Source organism: Oryza sativa, chromosome 4 (genome assembly GCF_034140825.1).
Source record: "Oryza sativa Japonica Group chromosome 4, ASM3414082v1".
Classification (NCBI taxonomy): Eukaryota; Viridiplantae; Streptophyta; class Magnoliopsida; order Poales; family Poaceae; genus Oryza; species Oryza sativa.
In genome coordinates this window covers 28,137,397-28,157,738 of record NC_089038.1, presented here as the reverse complement: position 1 = coordinate 28,157,738, position 20,342 = coordinate 28,137,397, and the positions used below count along the sequence as shown (strand labels likewise).

The window sequence follows — 20,342 nt, the reverse complement described above, 5'->3', positions numbered from 1 at the left end:
GCTTCTTCTTTATTTGATTGCTCGATCTACCACTATTTCTATTCATTCTTATTGGAACCTTTAAAAATTGGATTTTATAGTTTTTAGAGTTTATTGTCACGTTGGGTTTCATTTTTATAATTTCTAGATGTCCCGTCAAACGTTGCTATTATACTCCTCTACGACACGTCTACTGTCTTATCTCTTTATTGTCATTGAGAATTTAAAAATCGAACGTAATTATCGTTTTAAGTTCATTTTTACTTTTTAAAAGTCCCGCCAAACCGTTAGCGGCTTTGCCATTGTAATCCTCTACGGCTCGCCCGCTGCCTCCCTTCTTTATTTCATTTTGATTTTAAAATCGAACATGATTATCATTGGTTTTTTTACTTTTCAGAAGTTCCGAACCTTTAAAAATTGAACTTGTAGTTTTATTTTTAATAATTTTTAGAAGTGCCACCAAACGATGTCACTGTGTCCCTGATCTACAGCCCGTCTGTCACCTACTCTTTATTGTCATTGTGATTCTAAAAATTATTTTTTTTTACTTTCTAGAAGTCCCGGCAACCGTCTTATTCGTTTGCTTCACGGCCTCCCTGACGTCTCTCCTTTTAATCGTCATTAGAACTCTATTTGGTGTTTTATTAACAATTTTTATATGTCATATCAACCGCCACCACTCTACTCCTTTATAGTCATGTTACTTAATATATCTCGTCATATATTTTAGATGGTCTTTTATTTTAATAATCTTTATTTTTATCAAAAAATTTAGTTATTTATAAATTGTATTCCTAATTGAAATCTTATTTTTCTTGTTCTAATTTTAGAATTTTTTTTAAAAAAAATTATTTAATACCGTATTGTGTTATTTTAATGTTTTTATTTTTTATTTTCATTTTCAGTTGTTTCAAAATTGTATTGCTACTTGAACTCTCTTTTATTGTTTTCTAACTTTGGATATTATTTTTTTTATTCTAAATTTTATTGCTTCACGGCCTCCCTGACGTCTCTCCTTTTAATCGTCATTAGGATTCTATTTGGTGTTTTATTAACAATTTTTATATGTCATATCAACCGCCACCACTCTACTCCTTTATAGGCATGTTACTTAATATATCTCGTCATGTGCTTTAGATGGTCTTTTATTTTAATAATCTTTATTTTTATCAAAAAATTTAGTTATTTATAAATTGTATTCCTAATTGAAATCTTATTTTTATTTTTCTAATTTTAGAAAAAAATTTAAAAAAAATGTTTAATACTGTATTGTGTTATTTTAATGTTTTTATTTTTTATTTTCAATTTCAGTTGTTTCAAAATTGTATTGCTACTTGAACTCTCTTTTATTGTTTTCTAACTTTGGATATTATTTTATTTTTTATTCTAAATTTTAATTAATCTCATATTGGGTTCTTATATGGATTCTTTTTTCAGTATGCTTATTTTTAATTCCGAATTTCAGCTAATTTTAAATTGTATTCCTACTTGAACTCTTCTTTTATTTTCTTTTTCTAATTTTATATTTATTTATTTTTATTCCGAATTTTAATTAACCTCGTATTGGGTTTTTATATGGACTTTTCTTTTAATATTTCTTATTTTTAATTCCGAATTTCAGCTATTTTTAAATTGTATTCCTACTTGGACTCTTATTTGCTTTTCTAATTTTGGATTTTATTTTATTTTTATTTTGAATTTTGATTAATCTCGTATTAGGTTCTTATATGGAAACTTCTTTCAATATTGCTTATTTTTAATTTCGAATTTCAGCTATTTTTAAATTTTATTTCTATTTGGACTCTCCTTTCCTTTTCTAATTTTGGATTTTATTTTATTTTTATTTCGAATTTTGATTAATCACATATTGGGTTCCTATATGGACTCCTCTTTCCATATTGCATATTTTTAATTCTGAATTTCAGCTATTTTTAATTGTATTTCTACTTTGACTCTTCTTTTCTTTTTCTCCGATTAATGTAGGATTTTCTAGCCCCCACAGCGAACGTGGTGTCTTCGTTTCGAGCTGTCTTAATAATAATAGATAGATAGATAGATAGATAGATAGATAATAGATAGATGATGAGGGCTGTATGATAGTATAAGTTATTTTCCGACAAGGAAATGGGCCGTTTACCGCGAGAAGTTGGTGTGGGCCCGGCTGCAGGCCCAATCCCCCCGAATCTCGCGCCGCGTAGTGAGCTGAGAGCGTTGCTGTTCCCCTCGACACAGACCGTCACGCCGGCACGCACGTAATCCTCCTCTACACCAACCGAATCGTTGCCGCGCACCCACGCACGCACGCACGCAATCGGCAATCCCCACGAGAAATTCCCCGGAGCGATCGCTAAACGTGCGGTGCACATAGGCAGGGAGGGTGACGAAACGGGCGTGTGGTCTCATCTTAACGTATTGGATATTTTGGGTCGCGGAATCGCTGGAATCTCCCGTGCAACGCGCCGTTGATAGCGAAGCTCCTGCTCCAACCGCGCGGGCGGGCAGGCGGACGTGGGAGGCAACGCTGTTCGCCTGTTCGGGCCGAGGAGATCATCATGCAGTGATCAGACGACGGCTGATCGCGCAGGGGGGCGCACGTCGTCCCGTGAAAACAACAGCCGCGCCCGCGCGTCTCTATCTGGGCATATCACATCGTCTTCCACCGATGGGCTCTTCTTCTCCTACGCCGCCGATCATGTAGTCGACGCCACGGTGGGGGTGGTGTGTGTGTGGTGGTGGTGGTTGGGGGGGTGGGGGGTGGACAAAGGCAAATCATGTTTGTTGGCAGCGTTGCCGTCGGCGAGATTAGCGGAAAGTTGTTGTGATAGCAGGCCGGTTGACGTAGATAGAGAGCGGCCTAGGCCCAACACAAATTTGCTGCGCTTTGGGAGGAGCGAATTGGGCTCTCGTCCTATACGGGCTGGAATCAACTATCCCAGCCCACCTTGGATAATCCGAATTGTTGGAAGCTTCGGCCTAAGGAATAAGTTCATCTAAGGTCCCTTAATTTACACCGAATCCAATTTTCATCCTTTAACCCCAAAACCAGATATAATTTGTCCATGACTGTCAAAACCGGTGCAAATAAGCTCCCTCGGCGGTTTGGAAAGCGGTTTTTGCTGACATGGTGCCTACGTGGCTGGTTTGACTAGGTCTTCATCCCACGTGGCGCTGACGTGGCAATTATATCTTAAAAAAAATAAAAAAACGGTGGGCCCACATGTCAGCTACACACAAAAAAATAACTACAAAATGGTGGGGCCCACGTAGACCCCACATGTCATCCTCACTTCTCCCTTCTTCCTCTCCCCTCTCATTTCTTCCTCTGCGCCGGCTGCATCAGGGACGCGTTCGACGCTGCCATGAACAGGACGAACAGGCCGCTCTGCGAGCTCCGCAAGAACGTCATGCTCTACTACGACTGCTTCCAGCTCCTGTTCTCCGACGTGGACTTTGTCTCCGGGTACGGCAACAAGCCGGAGTAGCCGCTGAACAACACCAACGTGGTGGACACCTTCATCGCCGGCAGGTTCCGGGAGCACGTCGCGGTGCTGTTGAACGCTACCGTGCACGATGGTGTACGCTTTGGTGCAGTGCACCCGCGACATGAATTTTATTTTATTTTTTTCAAATGTTCACCATATCCTGATTAATTTGTTTCTCTTGCTTGGTTGCTGCATGATTTTGGTCGTGGTGCAGAACAATCGGGTTCTGATGTCCCCTCCGGCGTTGTCCTCCACCTCGGCGTCGCCCTCCGCTCTCGGCTCCAGGAGGCCGTTGGTGATGGGGAAGCGACGACGCCGGCTTTGGTGAAGCAACAGGACAACACGAGCTCGTGGCTCGCCACGGCTTTAGCTCCTTCGTTCCTCTTCCCCTTTCCTATACGCGCGTGCCCCGGGGGGAGTCAGGCGCGGGGACGGCGGCGGCTCCGGGACACGGAGCAGAGGGGCGCCGCGGCGGGCGAGCGGAGTCGTCAACGCCCGCCTCCCCCGCAGCAGCGTCCGGCGCCGGCCGAACCTGTCCCTCCTGGCCGACCGTTGCACGACCCCGCGTGAGCTCGCCGTCGTCCACGCCGCCATGCTCGTCTCCGGCCGCCTCGCCGACGACGCCTTCGCGGCGACCCGCCTTCTCGCCGCCTACGCCGTGCTCTCCCCTTCCGACGCCGTGCTCCGCCTCTTCGCCACGAGCCACGAGCGGCGGCCGGAATTCCATGCGAAGCGCCGTCGCAACAAGCTCTGCCGCCTCGTGCTGGCTGTTGCGTCGGTGTAGAGGCGGCGCAGGGGAAGGAGGATGGAGGCGGTGGTCCGGCGAGGGAGGAGCCTGGCAACTGAGGCGGCGGCGGCGGCGGCGGCGGCGAGGTTGCCGAGGTCGCCGCCTCGCAGCCTCGCTCGCCTACGGGAAGAAGATGAAGAAAAGGGAGAGGGAAGAAAGGGGGTGTGAGGATGACATGTGGGCCCACGGATTTTATTATTTTTCTGAGATATAATTGCCACGTCTACGTCGCGTCAGCGCCATGTCAATGTCACGTGAGACGGAGACCTAGTCAAACCATCCACGTAGGCGCCATGTCAGCCAAAACCGCCTTCTAAACCACCGAGGGACCTCGTTTACCCCGGTTTTAACAGTTCAGGGACCGTTTGTATTTGGTTTTGGGGTTTAAGGACGAAAATCGGATTCGGTGTAAAATTAAGGGACCTTAGATGAACTTATTCCTCGGCTTAAACCCAAAACTGCCCCCATACTTTCCAAAGCCTGGGCACCGAATGGTATGGGACCATTTTAGGTACACTCTACCAAACTGGTGTCTAGTGGGGATGTCCACTCGCTGTTTGCATGTCATTCAAATAATTATAAAAAATTAAAAAGATTATAAAGATATATTAACATGTGTTATATGATATATCACTCTATAAACATGCAAGTTTAAATTCAACCTACACATCTCGTAACAAAAAAATAAATTTAACTTTGAATATGCGTTACTAGTTGTAGTTTAATTTATTTTTTTTTGTTGCGAGATGTATAAGTTGAATTTGAACTTGCATATTTGTGAAGTGATATAACACATGTTAATATATCTTTTTATTTTTTAATTTTTTTCATAATCATTTAAGTGACATGTAAATAAGGAGGGATAAAATAGTTTCATGGTGCATGCCGAGAGACATGTATGCACAGTCAAGACACAACAACACAATGCGAATATGTTCATATATAGCACGTTTATAAGCACTGGTCGGCTCTGTTCTGATACAAATAATACACACAGTAAACACGTATAACGATAATCATTGACACGTACTGCGGCGAGGAGGGGAGAACTAGTAAATCATCTGCGCCTCCGCCTCTGCATCTCGCCGTTATTAATTTCACACTTACGACAAACCTGTAGCCCTGTAGCACACATCGTTGTTGCACCAACGAATAACCGATCTAACATATGCCTGCAGACTGCAGACACATGCATGCAGCAAGCATGCAAGTTGAGATATTGCTTGCGATCGTTAGAAGTTCACCGTCGATATGTACGACATGCCGGGCTTCCACCCGGAAGGGATGACGTTGCTGGCGACGAGCGTCTTGCCGGAGCTGGACGTGAGGCGGATGGAGAACGGCGCCTGCAGTGCCGAGCCGGCGTTCAGCTTCCAGACGGCGCCCCACGACTGCTGCATCTGCGTCCAGGCGGCGCCGGCGCCGGTCTGCATGAGCTCCACGCCGGAGAGGTCACCGTCTCCGTTCTCGTACTTGACGAGCACGGCGAAGTAGTTGGGGTTCGAGCCGACGTCCACGACGAAGGTGAGCTTCACTCCGCCCCAGTTGCACGGCACGCTGTACACACATCACGTGCGTTCGATCGGATCGTTTGAAAGAAACCAACACGAGAAGAAGAATTGAAGGACAGTTGCATGCATGGAGGTTATAGCTGAAGCAGTGCATGTGCCCCGGTGGCCGGTGGTCCATGCGTGGTGATAAGAAAAGATGAGTGAAGCCGTGATAACTGCAAGTGTTCTGCTGCTTGGCCGACTTTTGGCCATTGCTGCTGCAGCAATTTTTGCACGGAAGTGAAAGATGCTCGCTTACCGGTTGTACTGGATTTGGAGGACGCCGGCCGCGCGCAGCTGGTCGGCCTGGCCGGGGTTCGCCATGGCACCGAACGCCGTGCCGCTCAGGTCGAAGTGGACCGGCTCGCTGAGGCACGGGCCTCCGGGGCACTCGTCGGTGAGGACGACAGTCACCGGGTTGCCCGAGCAAGCGCTATTTCCAGTGCATTTCACCTGAAAAATTATATTGTTGATTTCCAATGTTAGATGCAATACAGGCATATACTCCCTCCTTCCCTAAATACGCCGTTGACTTTTTTAAATATGTTTGACCGTTCGTCTTATTCAAAAACTTTTGTGAAATGTGTAAAACTATATGTATACGTAAAAGTATACTTAACAATAAATCAAATGATAGGAAAAGAATTAATAATTACTTAAATTTTTTGAATAAGACGAACGGTCAAATATTTTTTAAAAAGTCAACAGCGTCAAACATCTTGGGACGGAGGGAGTACATGTATGTGCACAGACTTAATTATACTAGATATATATTCTGATCTGTCGGTATATATGTACCTGGTAGCAAGAGCCGCAGCCCAAGCCAGACTTGTAGATGGAAGGACTGCCGGCGGCGATCATAGACGAGAACGGTGCCTGGAAGACGGCACCCTGGTACCCACATGCACCACCTGTACACACAGATATTGCACTGTTAAGACATGACATACATAGGCATGAATTTTCTTTTCGAAGAAACTCTCATCTGATGACAACGTATTTACCATCACTTCCGGCGCCATTTGCAGCGCCATACCACGTAGCTCCGCCATTGGACCAGCTGGAGAGCTTGCGGTGGAACTCGATGGAAGCGCAAGGGCGTGGAAGCATGGTGACAGCGGCAATGACAACGAAGGTCGACAAAATCAGCTGGAACCTGGAAGCCATGGCTGCTATACCTGCTTAGCTAAACTTGCTAGGATTGTTGTTGCTTTGCAAGGATTTGGAAGATGCAAGCAAATGAGTCGATGAGAGGTGGTGTGGGCTGTGTGTGAGGTAGCTAGGGAAAGGAGGTGATCTATTTATAGGCAGCAGACGATGGGTTTGTGTGGGCATATCCCTCCGTGCATGCATGCGTATGCAGACAAATCGCTCTGCTTGCTTGCTCTGTTGGATAGTTCCATATCCATGCTAATGCACATGGCTAGGGTCAACATGTTTAAGTACAGTCGAAAAGTAATTAGCTATTTACGTAGTAGTAGGCCGGTCCTTTTGTGTGTAGTTCACTTGTCCAATCCTCAATTCGATCGGTATCGGGACCATGGCAGTTTTACCGGTATTATTACTAGCTTTCAGTTTCTGCCTGCCTGGCTAGATCTGGCAAGCTAGTGAATGAAGCCATACCATTTGGCTGGAGCCCATCTTTGGTTAACAAACTCGTGAATGTAGCATACATGCTATGTGTCATTGCACCCTGAACCTCCAGGGCGGCATGCATGAGAGAAAGGTGCTAATACAATTAATGTGCATAGCTTGTGTTAATCTGCAACAGAGGGTAACTGTACATGATTATAATTTGTGCATAACATTGTCAATAACTTGCTGGACGACGACGCTTACGTTTGCGAATCCTGCCTACTACTATTGGCAAAATGGAAAGTCAAAAGTGCACAGGAGATTGGCCGTTATTTCGGTTGATCACTGCACGCCCGCACGCCCGCGCGCGTGATGCGATGGTGACCGCTTAAGCTTGCGCATCCCGAGACGTCTCCCCTAGCCTCGCTCTCACCACACCAGCTTCATTCTTCCTCCTCCCGGGTCAACCGATCGACCGTTTCATCCCCGGCCGCATCCCCAAATCCGCCAATCTCGTCCCCGTCAACTCTCCTGACGAGCGAGCGCACCGTCGGCTCCCGCGAGCAAACACCGGGATTCGGGGCAGCTTTGCCGGGCCATGGCCTCCCGGGCTACGGCTCTCTACATCAGCGAGAATTAGGCGGTCGTACGTACGCCATCGGCGGCCAACATGTGCGCTTGGCCGGCGGGAGGGCGGGCGAGCTCCGGGTGCCACGCGTGAATGTAGGTAGGCTGCACACAGTCGATCGGTTGGTGGCAACGACTTGGCGTTGGCGATCGATGTGCAATGCATATGCATGAAAGTGTGTGGGATGACGAAAGGCACGGTTGCATGTAACTTGCACGAGTCGTCGTGCAGTGTTAACTGCGGGGGATAGCTGTTTTGAGTACTGTGGTCGCGTCAAAAATCGATGGAGTGCCCGGGTGGCTAATTTTGTCCGCCTTGATTTCTGCCATTAACCCGAGGATCCCGCCATCCCGGTGAATCTGCACGGCACGTATGGCATGACGTAATCACAGGTGTGAACCGGCCTGCTCTGAAGGGCCTTCCATTCTAGCCCATTAACATTTAACCTCCCCAGGCCGAAACAGGAGCTTTGGGGCCTAAGCCTACCAGGGGTTTTTCCGTACTGGCTTCACTGCGTTTCCAGCATATCCATTGGCTGGAGGTAATTTTGGTTTTACTTCCAGCTGGTAAATGTAGCAAACGCAGCACAGTAGAGTTCACAGACATGCTGCCTCACTCTCAAAATAAACCAATCTAAAATTGAAAAATTGAATGTGACATAAACTCATATAAATGTTATATCTAGATAGGACTTTATTCAGATTTATTTCGTCAAATCATACCCTAGATTCGCTTATTTCGGAATTAAGGGAGATCACAACATGAACCAACGCAGCATGAATTCCATGTGAAATTAGTCCTCATTTTGAAAACATAGTATCTTTACCGCAACAGTCTGCAAGAGGTCCTCGTTTTAAAAACAGAGCAGCTTTGCCCGCAACAGTCTTAGAGAGTAAACCGTGACGGTCGTTCCAAAATAGCATTAAACACAATACGGATACACATTCTCCCGGAACTCCTTGGTACAATATCCTAAGTGAATGTCTAATTAAAGACAAACAAAAAACTTACAAACATTCTAGGGGTCTATCACAACCATCACACATAGCAGATCACTCGTGATCACAAAAATGAGTGTCAATGCTTGTTACTCTTCGTTCCCGCTCTCTTCCTTCGTAAGTTTGATCATGTCATCAATCCTCAGGATAGTAATGGCCGCCTCAGTGGCAAACTGCAAGGGAAAAAAAAAGGAAATGGCGTAAGGGCCTCAGATTTCAGTCAAACATCATGATAAGACCTATGCTAAGTATACCAACCTGAATAATCTTTACTTTACTCATTGCTGGCTCAATGACACCATATTCAAGGTTGTTGCGAATGATACCTTTTGAAAGGTCAAGACCCATGCTGCAGCAAACAGAAGTGAATTTACTGGTTACTCTATTGATAAATTACACACATTCAGGAACACATTAACTTCTTCCTTTTAATAGATGGCTGACTAACATTAACTATATGTTTAATGCCAAGTATCGCGAAAACTACAGATTTAATAATAAAATTATCACAAAACAACAGATTTTGGGGTTCAAATCATTAGCACTAATGGTATGTTTGAGTTATCAACGTCCAAGTTTTGTGATTAAATTGACATTAAACCTGTAGTTTTGGGGTAATTTTATTATTAAATCTGTAGTTTTGCAATACTTGGCATCAGACATATAGTTTTGTGATAAATTTATTGTTAAATATATAGTTTTGTGATACATCACCTAAATCTGTAGTTTTGCGATAATTTGCTCAAGTATTTGTAGCTTTGTGAAATTTACTCTATAACATAATATCTCTAGAATTGTCCCAAAAGTTCATCAAAAAAGAATTTGGAGAGCTTTTCAAAGATCTAGAACATACTATATGTACAAGATAAAAGAACCACATCTTATTCAGATAACAACGAAGACATGTTCTGTAATTACCTTGAAAAGTGTTGCTTATCAGCCTTTGTTTGAGCAGTATGATGATATGCCCTAAGCTTTGCTACAAGCTCAGTTGCATCTTTTGCAGCATTGACAGAAAGAACCTGACATCACAAGGTCACACTTCACATTAATATTTTATGTCATCCAGTATGTAAACACATAGAACACAAGTGATCAAACCTTTGGAATGATTAACAAAGATTCCGCGAATTCAGCAATGGCCAACTGTTCCCTGGACCCAAGGGTTGTAGCAAGATTCTCCAAGTATACAGACAATGCAGCTTCAACTGCACCACCACCAGCAACAACCTGCATGATACATACATGTTTAAAGCGCCACCAAAGTTACAATGCCAGAACTACATTCACGGCTAATATGAAGTATACACTGCCAACATTGTTCTGTGGATGGAATGCAGGCATAAATGACTGAAACAAGTGACAACACAGATAGAATTGCACCAAGTGGCTCAGTTGTGAAAATTTTAACTGCTTTGGTTGATTTGGTTTGCAAAAGCATGGAAGCTATCCTCTGAAGAAATGTAATGGCAAACATGGTCATTTGGCATTGTACAGCATAAGCAATTGACAAAAGAATAATGATGGGGCACTAAATACAACTAATCAACATGTTAGTGTCTAATCAAAGGTCTCACGTGGTAACAGGACAACAGTAGTGCTCAAATGAAAAAAAAAGACATTTTTTTCTTACTCTCCCAAAAATCTTAATATAACAGTGAACTTTATATATTCAACTGCAGGGAACCAACATGTTAAGGAACAGAAGCAAAAGGTTATACCATATTGGATTCCAGAGTTCTCTTCACAATGCACAATGCATCATGCAATGATCTGTCAATCTCATCTAGCATGAAGTCATTTGCGCCTCTAAGTATAATTGAGACCTGCATAAAAGAAATGCAGGCGTGATTCCCCTAAACTCTTGCTGGTTTTGTTATACAAAATATAAGATTTGCATTGGAATTGAAAAGTACATACAGCGCTGGTGTTCTTTGTTCCTTTCACCAAAATTACATCATCATCAGCAATTCTTTCCTCAACAACTTCATCAGCATGTCCAAGGAACGATGAATCGAATGTCTCTTCACCTTCCATATCAGCAAATGTAGATACCTGCAATTTACTACCAAATTAGGACAGCACCAAACAGTTTGTGTAGCATTAATATTAGGACTAGAAGCAACAAACTTAAGACTAAAATTACAGTGGTATCGCAAGGGAAGTTGCTTCATCATTTATTAATTCTATTAGTCATCTGCACAATTATGTATTCCAATGTTGTTACAACTCGATAAACAAAAGGTGAGGCATACCATAGTTGCACCAGTAGCCTTGGCAACATGGCGCAAATCCTCCTTACGCACACGCCTTACAGCAATTGCTCCAGCCTCAACGAAGTACTGAAATGATATTCCATTGAACAGTCATAAAGCAGATTTAAAGACAGTAGCCAGGAATCATCAACATCATACATATACAAAGATTAACACACAAACACCACATGAACCAAGTAGCTCTTTCAAAATAATCAAAACCAATTCAATAATGAAACAGCTCTCTTCAGAGTAAAAAGAAGTCTAACTAAAATTATGAAACAGAAGCTCAGTTTGGACGACCAAAAAGATTCAATGATGAAAGAAGTTTCCTGAGGAAATTGATAATGAATACCCCACAAACACCCACGCTCAATCAACATCAACACAATACCGTCCATGTACTAGTATTCAATCAATAACAGAGCTCTTACCAGTCCAACCGAAGTCAATAGATTATATTTAGGTAATAAAAGAATGTTTCTACTTGAATAAAACATACCTTCAGTGACATATCATCAATTCCCTTAGTGGTCAGTACAACATTAGCACCAGCCTTCAGAATTTTCTCAATTCGCTCCTTTGTTATGTCAGATTCTCTGCCATGAAAAGTAAGATTATGTTTTACAATTGGAGACCATAAATTATAATAGAATTATGTGTGGATCCAACCACATTCCACAAAACAATAGAAATAAAAAAACACAATAAAAATATAAAAAAAATAAAATGTGCAAATCAGATAAAAGAGAACACCCCAATTGTTGACTCATTAAGTATACAAAACAAATGAATCAGAATGCGTTGGAAAAAGTAAATGCACATACCTCTGACGAATTTTCTCAAGTTCCCTTGGATCAGTTACAAGGACTTGAACACCCAATTGCATTTTTGTCTTCTGAAGGTTAAAATCAAGACATGCAATTCTTGCCGGGGTTACTCTAGTAGGCATTCCTTGAGCTGCACGGCCTGTGTTTAGTGCATACCCATTCAGCAGGTAACTGTCCTTGGCACTTTTACCATGGGCTTTCAAAATATTAATGCTCTGCAGATCAGATGAGCTATAGTTACCAGCAAATTTCTGTCGATTTTGTTAATATAAAAATCAAAAAATGGTTATTGCGAAGTACTTTTAGAGAAATAACTTGAATGCCATGTCCATACATGAATGGTTATTGGTTAACAAGAAAGTCAATGACATAACAGCATATAATTAAGGTAGAAGTTAAACTTTATTAGCTCTCAAGGTGTCCAATATGTTATACATAACCAGGAGAAAAGAACAAAGGTCACATGTAGCAAAGCTCACAAACAAGTGTAATACTCTACAATTTCCAAACAATAATAGAGGCTACAGAAAGAGAACAATCAGTGAAGCACAAGTGCACAATTCAATATATCTCATTCAGTGTATTGCAATTGCACACAACAAAGTTTTGCTTTGATGTATAACAAGAATCACAAGCATGTAACTCACCTTGATAGGATACTTCACTTCTCCCTTAGCGTTTGTGGTCTTCACAGCTTGGACTGCATCGACAACCTATTAAACAACAGCCATGTTAATTATACAGCACAGTTTGAAGGAAAGCTTACAGAAAGTGAATTAAAGCACTAGCATTTGGCTACGGATATGCCTAACTGTCAGATAGAGACTTAACAGTGAAGCATTATAGCATGCTACGACATTGGAAAGAAATAAATTGGACTGCCTATATATACAGATATAGAGTATCAACTAAATATTTATTTAAATTTAAAAAGTATCACTAAAATCAAACTTACAGCTGAAAATACAAATGTATATATATGGCAATAGGAACTTACCAGATTTGCGAAGAAATCACTGTCACTATTAATCAGCTTCGAGGACATGCTTGTCTTCGCACAGTTTATAAGAGAATCCTTTCCAAGTTTATCAACCTGAAAATGTTGATAGATACTAGTGTCAGGTGTCAAGAAGTAATCTGCTGCTATTCATTAAGCAGATAGTATTCTCTTACCTTGACAGCCAACTTTTCTTCAACATATTTGCAAGCTTCACGCATAGCAAGCTGGTAGTAAATGATGGTAAAACATGTTAAGCAATGTGGGTTTGCAGCTGGAACATTCGTTTTAAATCTGAAATTGTACTGCAGCTGAATTATGAAGTGCAAAACTCACCCTGTAGCCACTGATAATAGATGTCGGATGGATTTTGTTTCTCACAAGATCATTGCCCCGCTGGTAAAAAGAAAAAAAGAGTGTCATAAATGCATATTTAGAATGGTAGGCAAATACATAGGGAAGAAAAGACTGACACGAAAGCTCCATTTCATTACCTTTAGCAATTCTGCGGCTATTATCACAACAGATGTCGTTCCATCTCCCACCTCTCTGTCTTGAAGCTCAGCCAACTCAACAAGAACCTAACAATAACAGGACCAAAAAACAACTAAGCACAAAACAACAACCAGGGGAAAAAGGAGATGGCACCTTTAAGCTGCCTGACATCACCTTGGCTGCTGGATGCTCGACTTCCAACATCCTCAAAATGGTTGCTCCATCATTTGTTATGGTAACATCACCAATATCATCCACAAGCATCTACAAGAAGGATATGCTCAATTAGCTCATTCCAGCCAACCTTTTGGAATTATCAGGGATTGGTGTGGTGCAGAACTGATCTAAGTCTAACTTCATTAATCCTGATTAGGTTTAGTGATACTGATGCACATACTGTTGTAATTTCATGATTTCATAAAAAGTTTAGTGATACTGACAGTTATTTCGAGCACATAACAACATTAGCCGCACACATATTACACCGTTGAATCAGTAAGCGACTGAACTACATCTGGATCACAATGAGCAGCTCATAAAGGAGAAAATACGTCATTCTAAGTAGCGGATCACACAATTTTGAAACCTACAAGTTCGCATCCTTCACACACAGTAACAATTTATGCGCAACCAAGTAGATCAAATCGCAAGGTACAAACCTTGTCGAGCCCCACGGGCCCAAGCGAGGACTTAACGATGTTGGCCACCGCCTGGCACGCCACCACTGCAATCAGAGAAGGAAATCAAATCCCCGCGTCCGGACGGCGAGTCGTGCCACTAGATCTTACAAAAACCCGCCGCGACTCCACGGAATCTGGCGGCGGGGAAGGGCTTGCAGGAGGGGGAGAGACGAGTTACCGTTTTGCGTGCGGACGTCCTGGCCGGACTGGCGCTCGCCGAGGATGTCGGGGGTCTGGGCGGTGATCGCCATGGCGACGACGACGGCGGCGGCGGCGAGGCGAAAACTGTGGAGGCAGCACTGGAGAGTTCGAGGCGGGGGTCGGCGTCTGCAATGGGGGGTTTTGCTGGAGGAGCCGCGGGGGTTAGGGTTCGATGCGGTTGTGAAATGGACCTTGGACTTGATGGGCCTTGATGAGCCCAGCCCATTATACCGGCCCAAACTCCTCACGAAGGCAACGCGAGCTCGCCTCCCCTTCCCCCCGTCACCGCCACCACCCAAACCAAATCCTCGCCCATGGCGCCACTAGTCTCCCACGCGAAAATTCTCGCGCCGATTCCGAGGGGCAACCGCCGCCTCGCCCCCGCGCCCCCTGCCGCCGGCGGCTTCCTCCGCGCCCTCTTCCCCTCACGGCGCTCCCGCCCTCCGCCAGAGAAGGACGAGCTCCTCCGCCTCATCGCCGACCAACGCCGCGGCCTCGACACCCAGTCCGACCCCTCCCGCCTCGCCGACATCGTCTCCTGCATCGACGCCCTCGCCGCCGCTGCTCCCGGATCCGATACCGTTTCCGATGCCGACAAGCTTTCCGGTACGTGGCGGCTCCTCTGGACCACCGAGCATGAGCAGCTCTTCATCGTGCGCAACGCCCCCTTCTTCCGCACCGCCGCCGGTGATGTGTTCCAGGTAATCGACGTCCCCGGTGGCGCCCTCAACAACGTGATCACCTTCCCGCCCTCTGGCGCGTTCGTCGTGAACGGCTCCATCGAGATCCAGCCGCCCCAGCGAGTCAATTTTAGGCAGGCTTCCTCCAGCTTTTTGTTTAGGCTTAACATAATCATCTGTTCTTTCCAAAAAGAAGACATCATCGTCTGTTGTTTCATCAGCTTGTGGTAATTAGAGCAACTGCTGATTGTTTTATTTTATGTTTGCTTGTTGCAGGTTTACACGCGCTATGTTGAGAGGGAGCAATTGGGAGGTCCCGTTTCCGCCCTTTGGGAAAGGATGGTGAGTGGAAGATATTCTTCAATTGGTAGTATCATGCACTTCACTCGAATAATCTTACAAGTTGAGTTCCAATGAAATAGCAAAAACAAAGGAGACAGAAAAAAATGTGGAAGCATAGCACGAGATATTGTGCATTGTTTGCAACAATTTTCAAGGAATGAAATCGTATCTAGCATTCATGGATTGATATTGTGTTCACGTAATCGTAAACCATTTCATTAAATCAAATACATTACTCTCGCAGTCATAATTATTTTAGGTAAGATAAGAATTGGTCAAACTTTTAAAATTTTGACCATAAATTATTGGTCAAATGCTTAGTTTAAAAGCCAAAAAAGGGGTATACTTAGATTTGACTCAAAAATATATATATCATAAATTTATTCTAATCTAAAATTAATCATCCGAGTTTTAAAAGTTTAACCGAATCTTGTCCTAAGTGTCAAATATGTATGACCAGAAATAGTTTTTGGAACTGTGCTGCATAATCAACAATTTATAAGTCTAACAAACTTTTCATTTTTGTTACTAGATGACCAAATCATCATCTACAAGGGCTTTCCTTTCCCACCTCCATTTTTAGGGATGGTGTATATGTTTTCTTCACCTGATCAGTAGAGAGTGAATGTAAATAAAGCTGGACTGGAAACACATTTTTACCAGTTAGGTCTTTGACATTTGTTCAGTTTATCAGTTCTGTTTCGTTTTATCAGTTTCTGGTTTGACACCATCTATTTGGAAATTTGGCTTGTATGTGTTAGGTCTTTTGACATTTACATAATATATGCCTCTACTTTCAGGTTTGACACTGTCTATTTGGATGATGACATCCGCGTAGCAAAGGACATACGAGGGGACTATTTAGTTGTTGAACGCGCTCCATATTCATGGAATGGATAGTTGTTAAAATTCAAAGTTGATTGAATGCATAGCCAGTCTTGTGATGTGCCTTGTGAATATAAGAAGCAGATTGTCAGAGCCTTGTGCTTTCTCAGCAAAGTGTTAACCATCGTGCTATGACATTTCTTTTCCTAGACAATACTATGTTCTCCCGGAATTAGATGGTAAGTTTGATTAGTAATGCATGTGCAGCAAGGTTCTTCTTCCAAGGAATTGTCTAGGTTAAATAATACCTAGGTATCCCCTATGTGAGAGAACACAAACTTGCCAAGTATTTGATGTGCTTTTGGACATATGAAAAAGATGCTGCCCATTACGGTGAACTACGTTAGCGAACTTGACAGCATATTGTTATGGCCCACGATATCAAGAGCCATGATGGAATTGTTGACTGTTTCAGTACCTTTTGTTAGTATTGTTTTGCCTGTTGCTTCCAGCTTTAAGTAGTAGTTTTTCACATTGAAGCAAGTTCTCAGCAAATCAGGTCAATGAATGCCATCATCTGATTAAGATAGTAAACTATGTATGGTCTTGCTTTATCTGTATCAGGGTTCCTTTTCCTTTTATACTCATGAGGAGTCAATGAGATCAAATCCAACTTTGCTTTGGGAAAAGTAGCATTGTAGTGTCGCAAGCTTAATGATATGAAACATTAGATTCAGTTTCTGTAACCACTTACCCATGATTTCTAATTCTAGGGGTTTCAGATACAGTGTTATGTTTCATTCCATCTATCAATTGACCACTGAAGATCAGATCAACTTTTTGCAGGGATCGGACTCTATCCTTCTACTGCCCCCTTGGAATGCTGGCAGGATTTGTAGTGCAATGAGAAGAGAATTCAATTTGCCATGTCTGAATTTTCCTGGTTATTTTTGTTTGCTCGTTTCTTTATCTAGGAAAAATTCTGCTCAATACCTGGTTTAATTTTTGCTGCATCGTCAATGCTCCCTGTCATTTAAGAAAAGTAAGTGAAAAGGTATCTATGTGATAGATTGATTGAACATCACTACTTCTCCATGATATTCCAGGCCTGAACAGAAGCACTGAAGCAAAATACTTTTGAAATGCTTTCGTTGGTCCTACTGTTGAACTGAATAGCAAGTTCTCCTTTCAACAGCTTGTTTCAAGTGTCTAGTCTGATAATTGCTTCCTTGTACTAGACTACTGCAGGTTCTAGTCGCAGTCGAACAACATATGGTGAGGCTTTAGGAGGACAGGTTGGACCATGGCCCTGGGCCAGACTACATTGTGTGATGTTGGGCAGTTTGTGTACGCTACGTGTGAACTCATCAGCTCATCACGAACCAGCATAGAATTATTTTTCTTAGTTTGCTTTTGTTTGTTTGGATACCATTTCCTTCACCTTGAGATATTTGGTTAAGGTGGATTGAACTTAGTAATGAAGCAATTCTTTTGTAATAGCAGGCCCTCCCTGACCAAGTACTGGAGCCACTTCAAAGGATAGAAGGCAAAGGCTCCCCATGTGAAAAAGGACGCTCCATGACCCTGCCATGTGTGGTCATCTGCGATTTGGTGTCCCATGGACAGTGATGCACTGATTCCACCCTTCGAGTCTTAAAAGCAATCCAAGGTTAGTTTACATACCTTTTGCAGCTTAGAAATACTGAGGATAAAACGAAGATAGTATATCGTACACACTGCTGGTCTATAGATGATCTGCTGGTGGCCACAAACCTTTGCGTGACACTTAATTTGGTGGAGTAGTATTTTGATCTTACTGGTATCCTTATATATATTTCTGAATAAACTAGTATACAATGGACAAAGTCAGTTGATGTTTCCAAAGAAAAGCTTGTGCCGACATCAATTAATCATTTTAAAGTTGCAAAAGGAGCTATAATGCTTGAGCATATCTGGAAAAGTATGATTAAAGTATGCATCCATACAAATCAACCACAATATATTCAAGATTGAGGATATTTGAACAACATTTGTAGCTTGTGCATGTTTAACGGGAGCAGAATTATTAGTTTCTCTTTTTTTTAAAAAAAACCGAAGGTAGCCATTTGAATATATTAAAGAGAAAAGCTAAAAAACAAAGTGCATGCCCAAGCACCACACGCTAACCACACAAGCATAAACCACTGAGAGTTTAGAGCCTAACACCAAAACGATCCCCACTAAACGTGACCAACAACACCAAAACAAGACCGGCTTCACTCCACCTCCTCATGCCGAGGTGGTTTTCGCCGAGCTCTTTGGCCTCGCAGCCACCTTCCCATCTTGCCGCTAGCTTACCATCGGCATGCTCCAGCGGCGGCGAGGTGGAAGAGGGGTGGAGATGTGGCGGCACGGGTGGCTAGAATTTCGCCCCGAGCCGCCCACGCGAGGACGACACAGGGGAGGGAGTAGTAGATTGCTAGCAGCAACCATTTTTTCTTTTTTATATTAGTTCTTTAGGAATGTGAGCAGGATTATTAGTTTTTCTGTTTTTAGATGAGGATCATTACTCGTTTTTCAGGAACGTGTTCACAGCTTTTCTTTCTTTTCTTTTTCTTTATTTTTTTTGCATGCAATACGGATATGTTCGTCAGAGCGAATGGTGTCATCCTATAATCCGTGCTGCAAATTCAATGATCCAGTTACTCTAGAGACGGAAGGCACGCGTCATAGTATCATACTCCGTACTTTGTTTACACTGTCTCTATACTCTGATAGACGAAAGGCACACAGCACACTGGCATATCGTTATCCTCTGTCAGTATAGTACAGTAAAGCAACAGCCGTTCGGCACTGCAAATCTACTACTATCGTAGGAGTATACTGTATGTGGATTGGATAGATGTACATAATGAGATGGAACGGCTTTGCGTTTTGCAGCCGCCCGGATGGTAGCCAGCAGTCCAGCACCAAGAGCTCCAAGACACGGCGGACCGAGCCAGCCGGAGGGAGGGGATGATTGAGACAGCGGCCTCTGCGGCGACGACAGTGGATCGTGAGCAGATTTATCCTGCCACGAGATAAGTACATTGTACTGCTGACTCCGTTTCAAAATATAGCTATTTTTAGCATAATACTTTGTTCTAAAATAAAGCTATTTCTTCATCTACGTTCTCAATCAATCACAACCATTCTTTTGCATCTACCTTTTCTTTTCAATCAATCGCACACTTTCTCTAATCATTATCCCTAATTTTTTAATACCCGTACTAACTTAAAAATATTTATATTTTAGGATAGAGGAAATAGTAGCAGATAGGTGCGGCTGCTGCATGCTATGCTGTGCACCCCTACGCAAATGCGTCTCTCCAATGATCCATCTATCCGCATCCGTCTCCATCCGCGGCGGCGACTGGGGGAGCATGGCGTGGCACGGCAAGGGGGCCGGCCGACCGGCGTGGCTGTCGTACCCCCCAAGAAAGGGAAATAAAATCCAAACTGGCAGCGGCAGCAGCAGCGGCAGGATCGGATCGGAGCGGCCATCCATCTATCGTCGCCACGCTCGCTGAGTCAGGTCCGTGATGATATGATATGATCGGGCCCCCGGCCCGGGGTCTCTCCGCCCTTTTTCTTTCCTTCCTTTTCTCTATGCTGTTTATTGTGGGAACTGGCCAGCGGCAGCCGCAGTGGTGGTCCTGGTACTTGCGCACGTACAGCCACTAGCTTTCCCTGCAGCAGCCACCCACTGCACCTGCTGCTCTCTCTCTCTTCCCCTCTCCCTGCCCATGTCCATCCCGCTTTGGGCTACCATCTCCCCGCTTTTCCATCGCCACAATCATGACCGCACGTAGCCACCTAATTACGCCTTGGATCACCTCCAAATTAATCGCCCTTAATGTGCTCTCTTTTTCAATGACTTAGGGGGTCTGTTCACTTTGATGTTAAAAAAAACCTTACCAAATATTAGCATAGTTGCCACAGAATTTTTTATATAGTTATTAAAATTTGGCAGCAAACTAAATGTAGCCACTTTTTTAGCAACTTTACCAAAACTTGTTA

The 20,342-nt window shown here is 43.3% G+C and overlaps 3 protein-coding genes across 8 annotated transcripts; 1 reads left to right on the top strand and 2 right to left on the bottom strand.

Moving 5' to 3' along the window:
• Positions 1 to 5,169: 5,169 nt before the first annotated feature.
• LOC4336601 (expansin-B15-like) lies at positions 5,170 to 7,071 on the bottom strand. Its single transcript, NM_001419741.1, has 4 exons — positions 6,803 to 7,071; positions 6,597 to 6,709; positions 6,058 to 6,251; positions 5,170 to 5,805 (listed from the first exon to the last, which is right to left on the bottom strand). Exons 1-4 carry the CDS (start codon positions 6,963 to 6,965, stop codon positions 5,481 to 5,483), a joined length of 795 nt encoding a protein of 264 aa, NP_001406670.1. The 5' UTR covers positions 6,966 to 7,071; the 3' UTR covers positions 5,170 to 5,480.
• A 1,701-nt stretch (positions 7,072 to 8,772) lies between these two features.
• LOC4336600 (T-complex protein 1 subunit alpha) lies at positions 8,773 to 14,603 on the bottom strand. Its single transcript, NM_001419740.1, has 17 exons — positions 14,435 to 14,603; positions 14,236 to 14,300; positions 13,751 to 13,840; positions 13,576 to 13,662; positions 13,418 to 13,477; positions 13,258 to 13,308; positions 13,082 to 13,177; positions 12,732 to 12,797; positions 12,082 to 12,299; positions 11,757 to 11,853; positions 11,255 to 11,341; positions 10,920 to 11,054; positions 10,721 to 10,825; positions 10,101 to 10,229; positions 9,918 to 10,021; positions 9,258 to 9,348; positions 8,773 to 9,172 (listed from the first exon to the last, which is right to left on the bottom strand). The coding sequence occupies exons 1-17, from the start codon at positions 14,505 to 14,507 to the stop codon at positions 9,089 to 9,091; spliced, it is 1,638 nt and encodes a 545-aa protein (NP_001406669.1). The 5' UTR covers positions 14,508 to 14,603; the 3' UTR covers positions 8,773 to 9,088.
• A 135-nt stretch (positions 14,604 to 14,738) lies between these two features.
• On the top strand, positions 14,739 to 19,484 carry LOC4336599 (probable plastid-lipid-associated protein 11, chloroplastic). Of its 6 annotated transcripts, none has more exons than XM_066309238.1 (6): positions 14,739 to 15,271; positions 15,414 to 15,479; positions 16,280 to 16,543; positions 17,151 to 17,599; positions 17,808 to 17,973; positions 19,224 to 19,484. In XM_066309238.1, the coding sequence occupies exons 1-3, from the start codon at positions 14,772 to 14,774 to the stop codon at positions 16,377 to 16,379; spliced, it is 666 nt and encodes a 221-aa protein (XP_066165335.1). In that variant the 5' UTR covers positions 14,739 to 14,771; the 3' UTR covers positions 16,380 to 16,543; positions 17,151 to 17,599; positions 17,808 to 17,973; positions 19,224 to 19,484. The 6 variants fall into 6 exon arrangements, with proteins under 6 accessions (XP_066165335.1, XP_015633743.1, XP_066165334.1 ...); XM_015778257.3 differs by having other exon boundaries at positions 17,151 to 17,651; XM_066309237.1 differs by having other exon boundaries at positions 17,151 to 17,651; positions 17,805 to 17,973.
• The last annotated feature ends 858 nt before the right edge of the window (positions 19,485 to 20,342 follow it).

Coding starts and splice junctions, on each gene's coding strand:
- LOC4336601 (NM_001419741.1), bottom strand. CDS start 6,965: ATGGCTTCCAGGTTCCAGCTGATTTTGTCGACCTTCGTTGTCATTGCC. Junction 6,710..6,802: donor AAATGGCGCCGGAAGTGATG/GTAAATACGTTG, acceptor CTGTGTGTACAG/GTGGTGCATGTGGGTACCAG. Junction 6,252..6,596: donor GCTGCGGCTCTTGCTACCAG/GTACATATATAC, acceptor ATAATTTTTCAG/GTGAAATGCACTGGAAATAG.
- LOC4336600 (NM_001419740.1), bottom strand. CDS start 14,507: ATGGCGATCACCGCCCAGACCCCCGACATCCTCGGCGAGCGCCAGTCC. Junction 13,663..13,750: donor TCGAGCATCCAGCAGCCAAG/GTGATGTCAGGC, acceptor TGTTATTGTTAG/GTTCTTGTTGAGTTGGCTGA. Junction 11,055..11,254: donor AGGCTACTGGTGCAACTATG/GTATGCCTCACC, acceptor AGTAAATTGCAG/GTATCTACATTTGCTGATAT.
- LOC4336599 (XM_066309238.1), top strand. CDS start 14,772: ATGGCGCCACTAGTCTCCCACGCGAAAATTCTCGCGCCGATTCCGAGG. Junction 15,272..15,413: donor CCCCAGCGAGTCAATTTTAG/GCAGGCTTCCTC, acceptor TGCTTGTTGCAG/GTTTACACGCGCTATGTTGA. Junction 15,480..16,279: donor CCGCCCTTTGGGAAAGGATG/GTGAGTGGAAGA, acceptor CTCTACTTTCAG/GTTTGACACTGTCTATTTGG.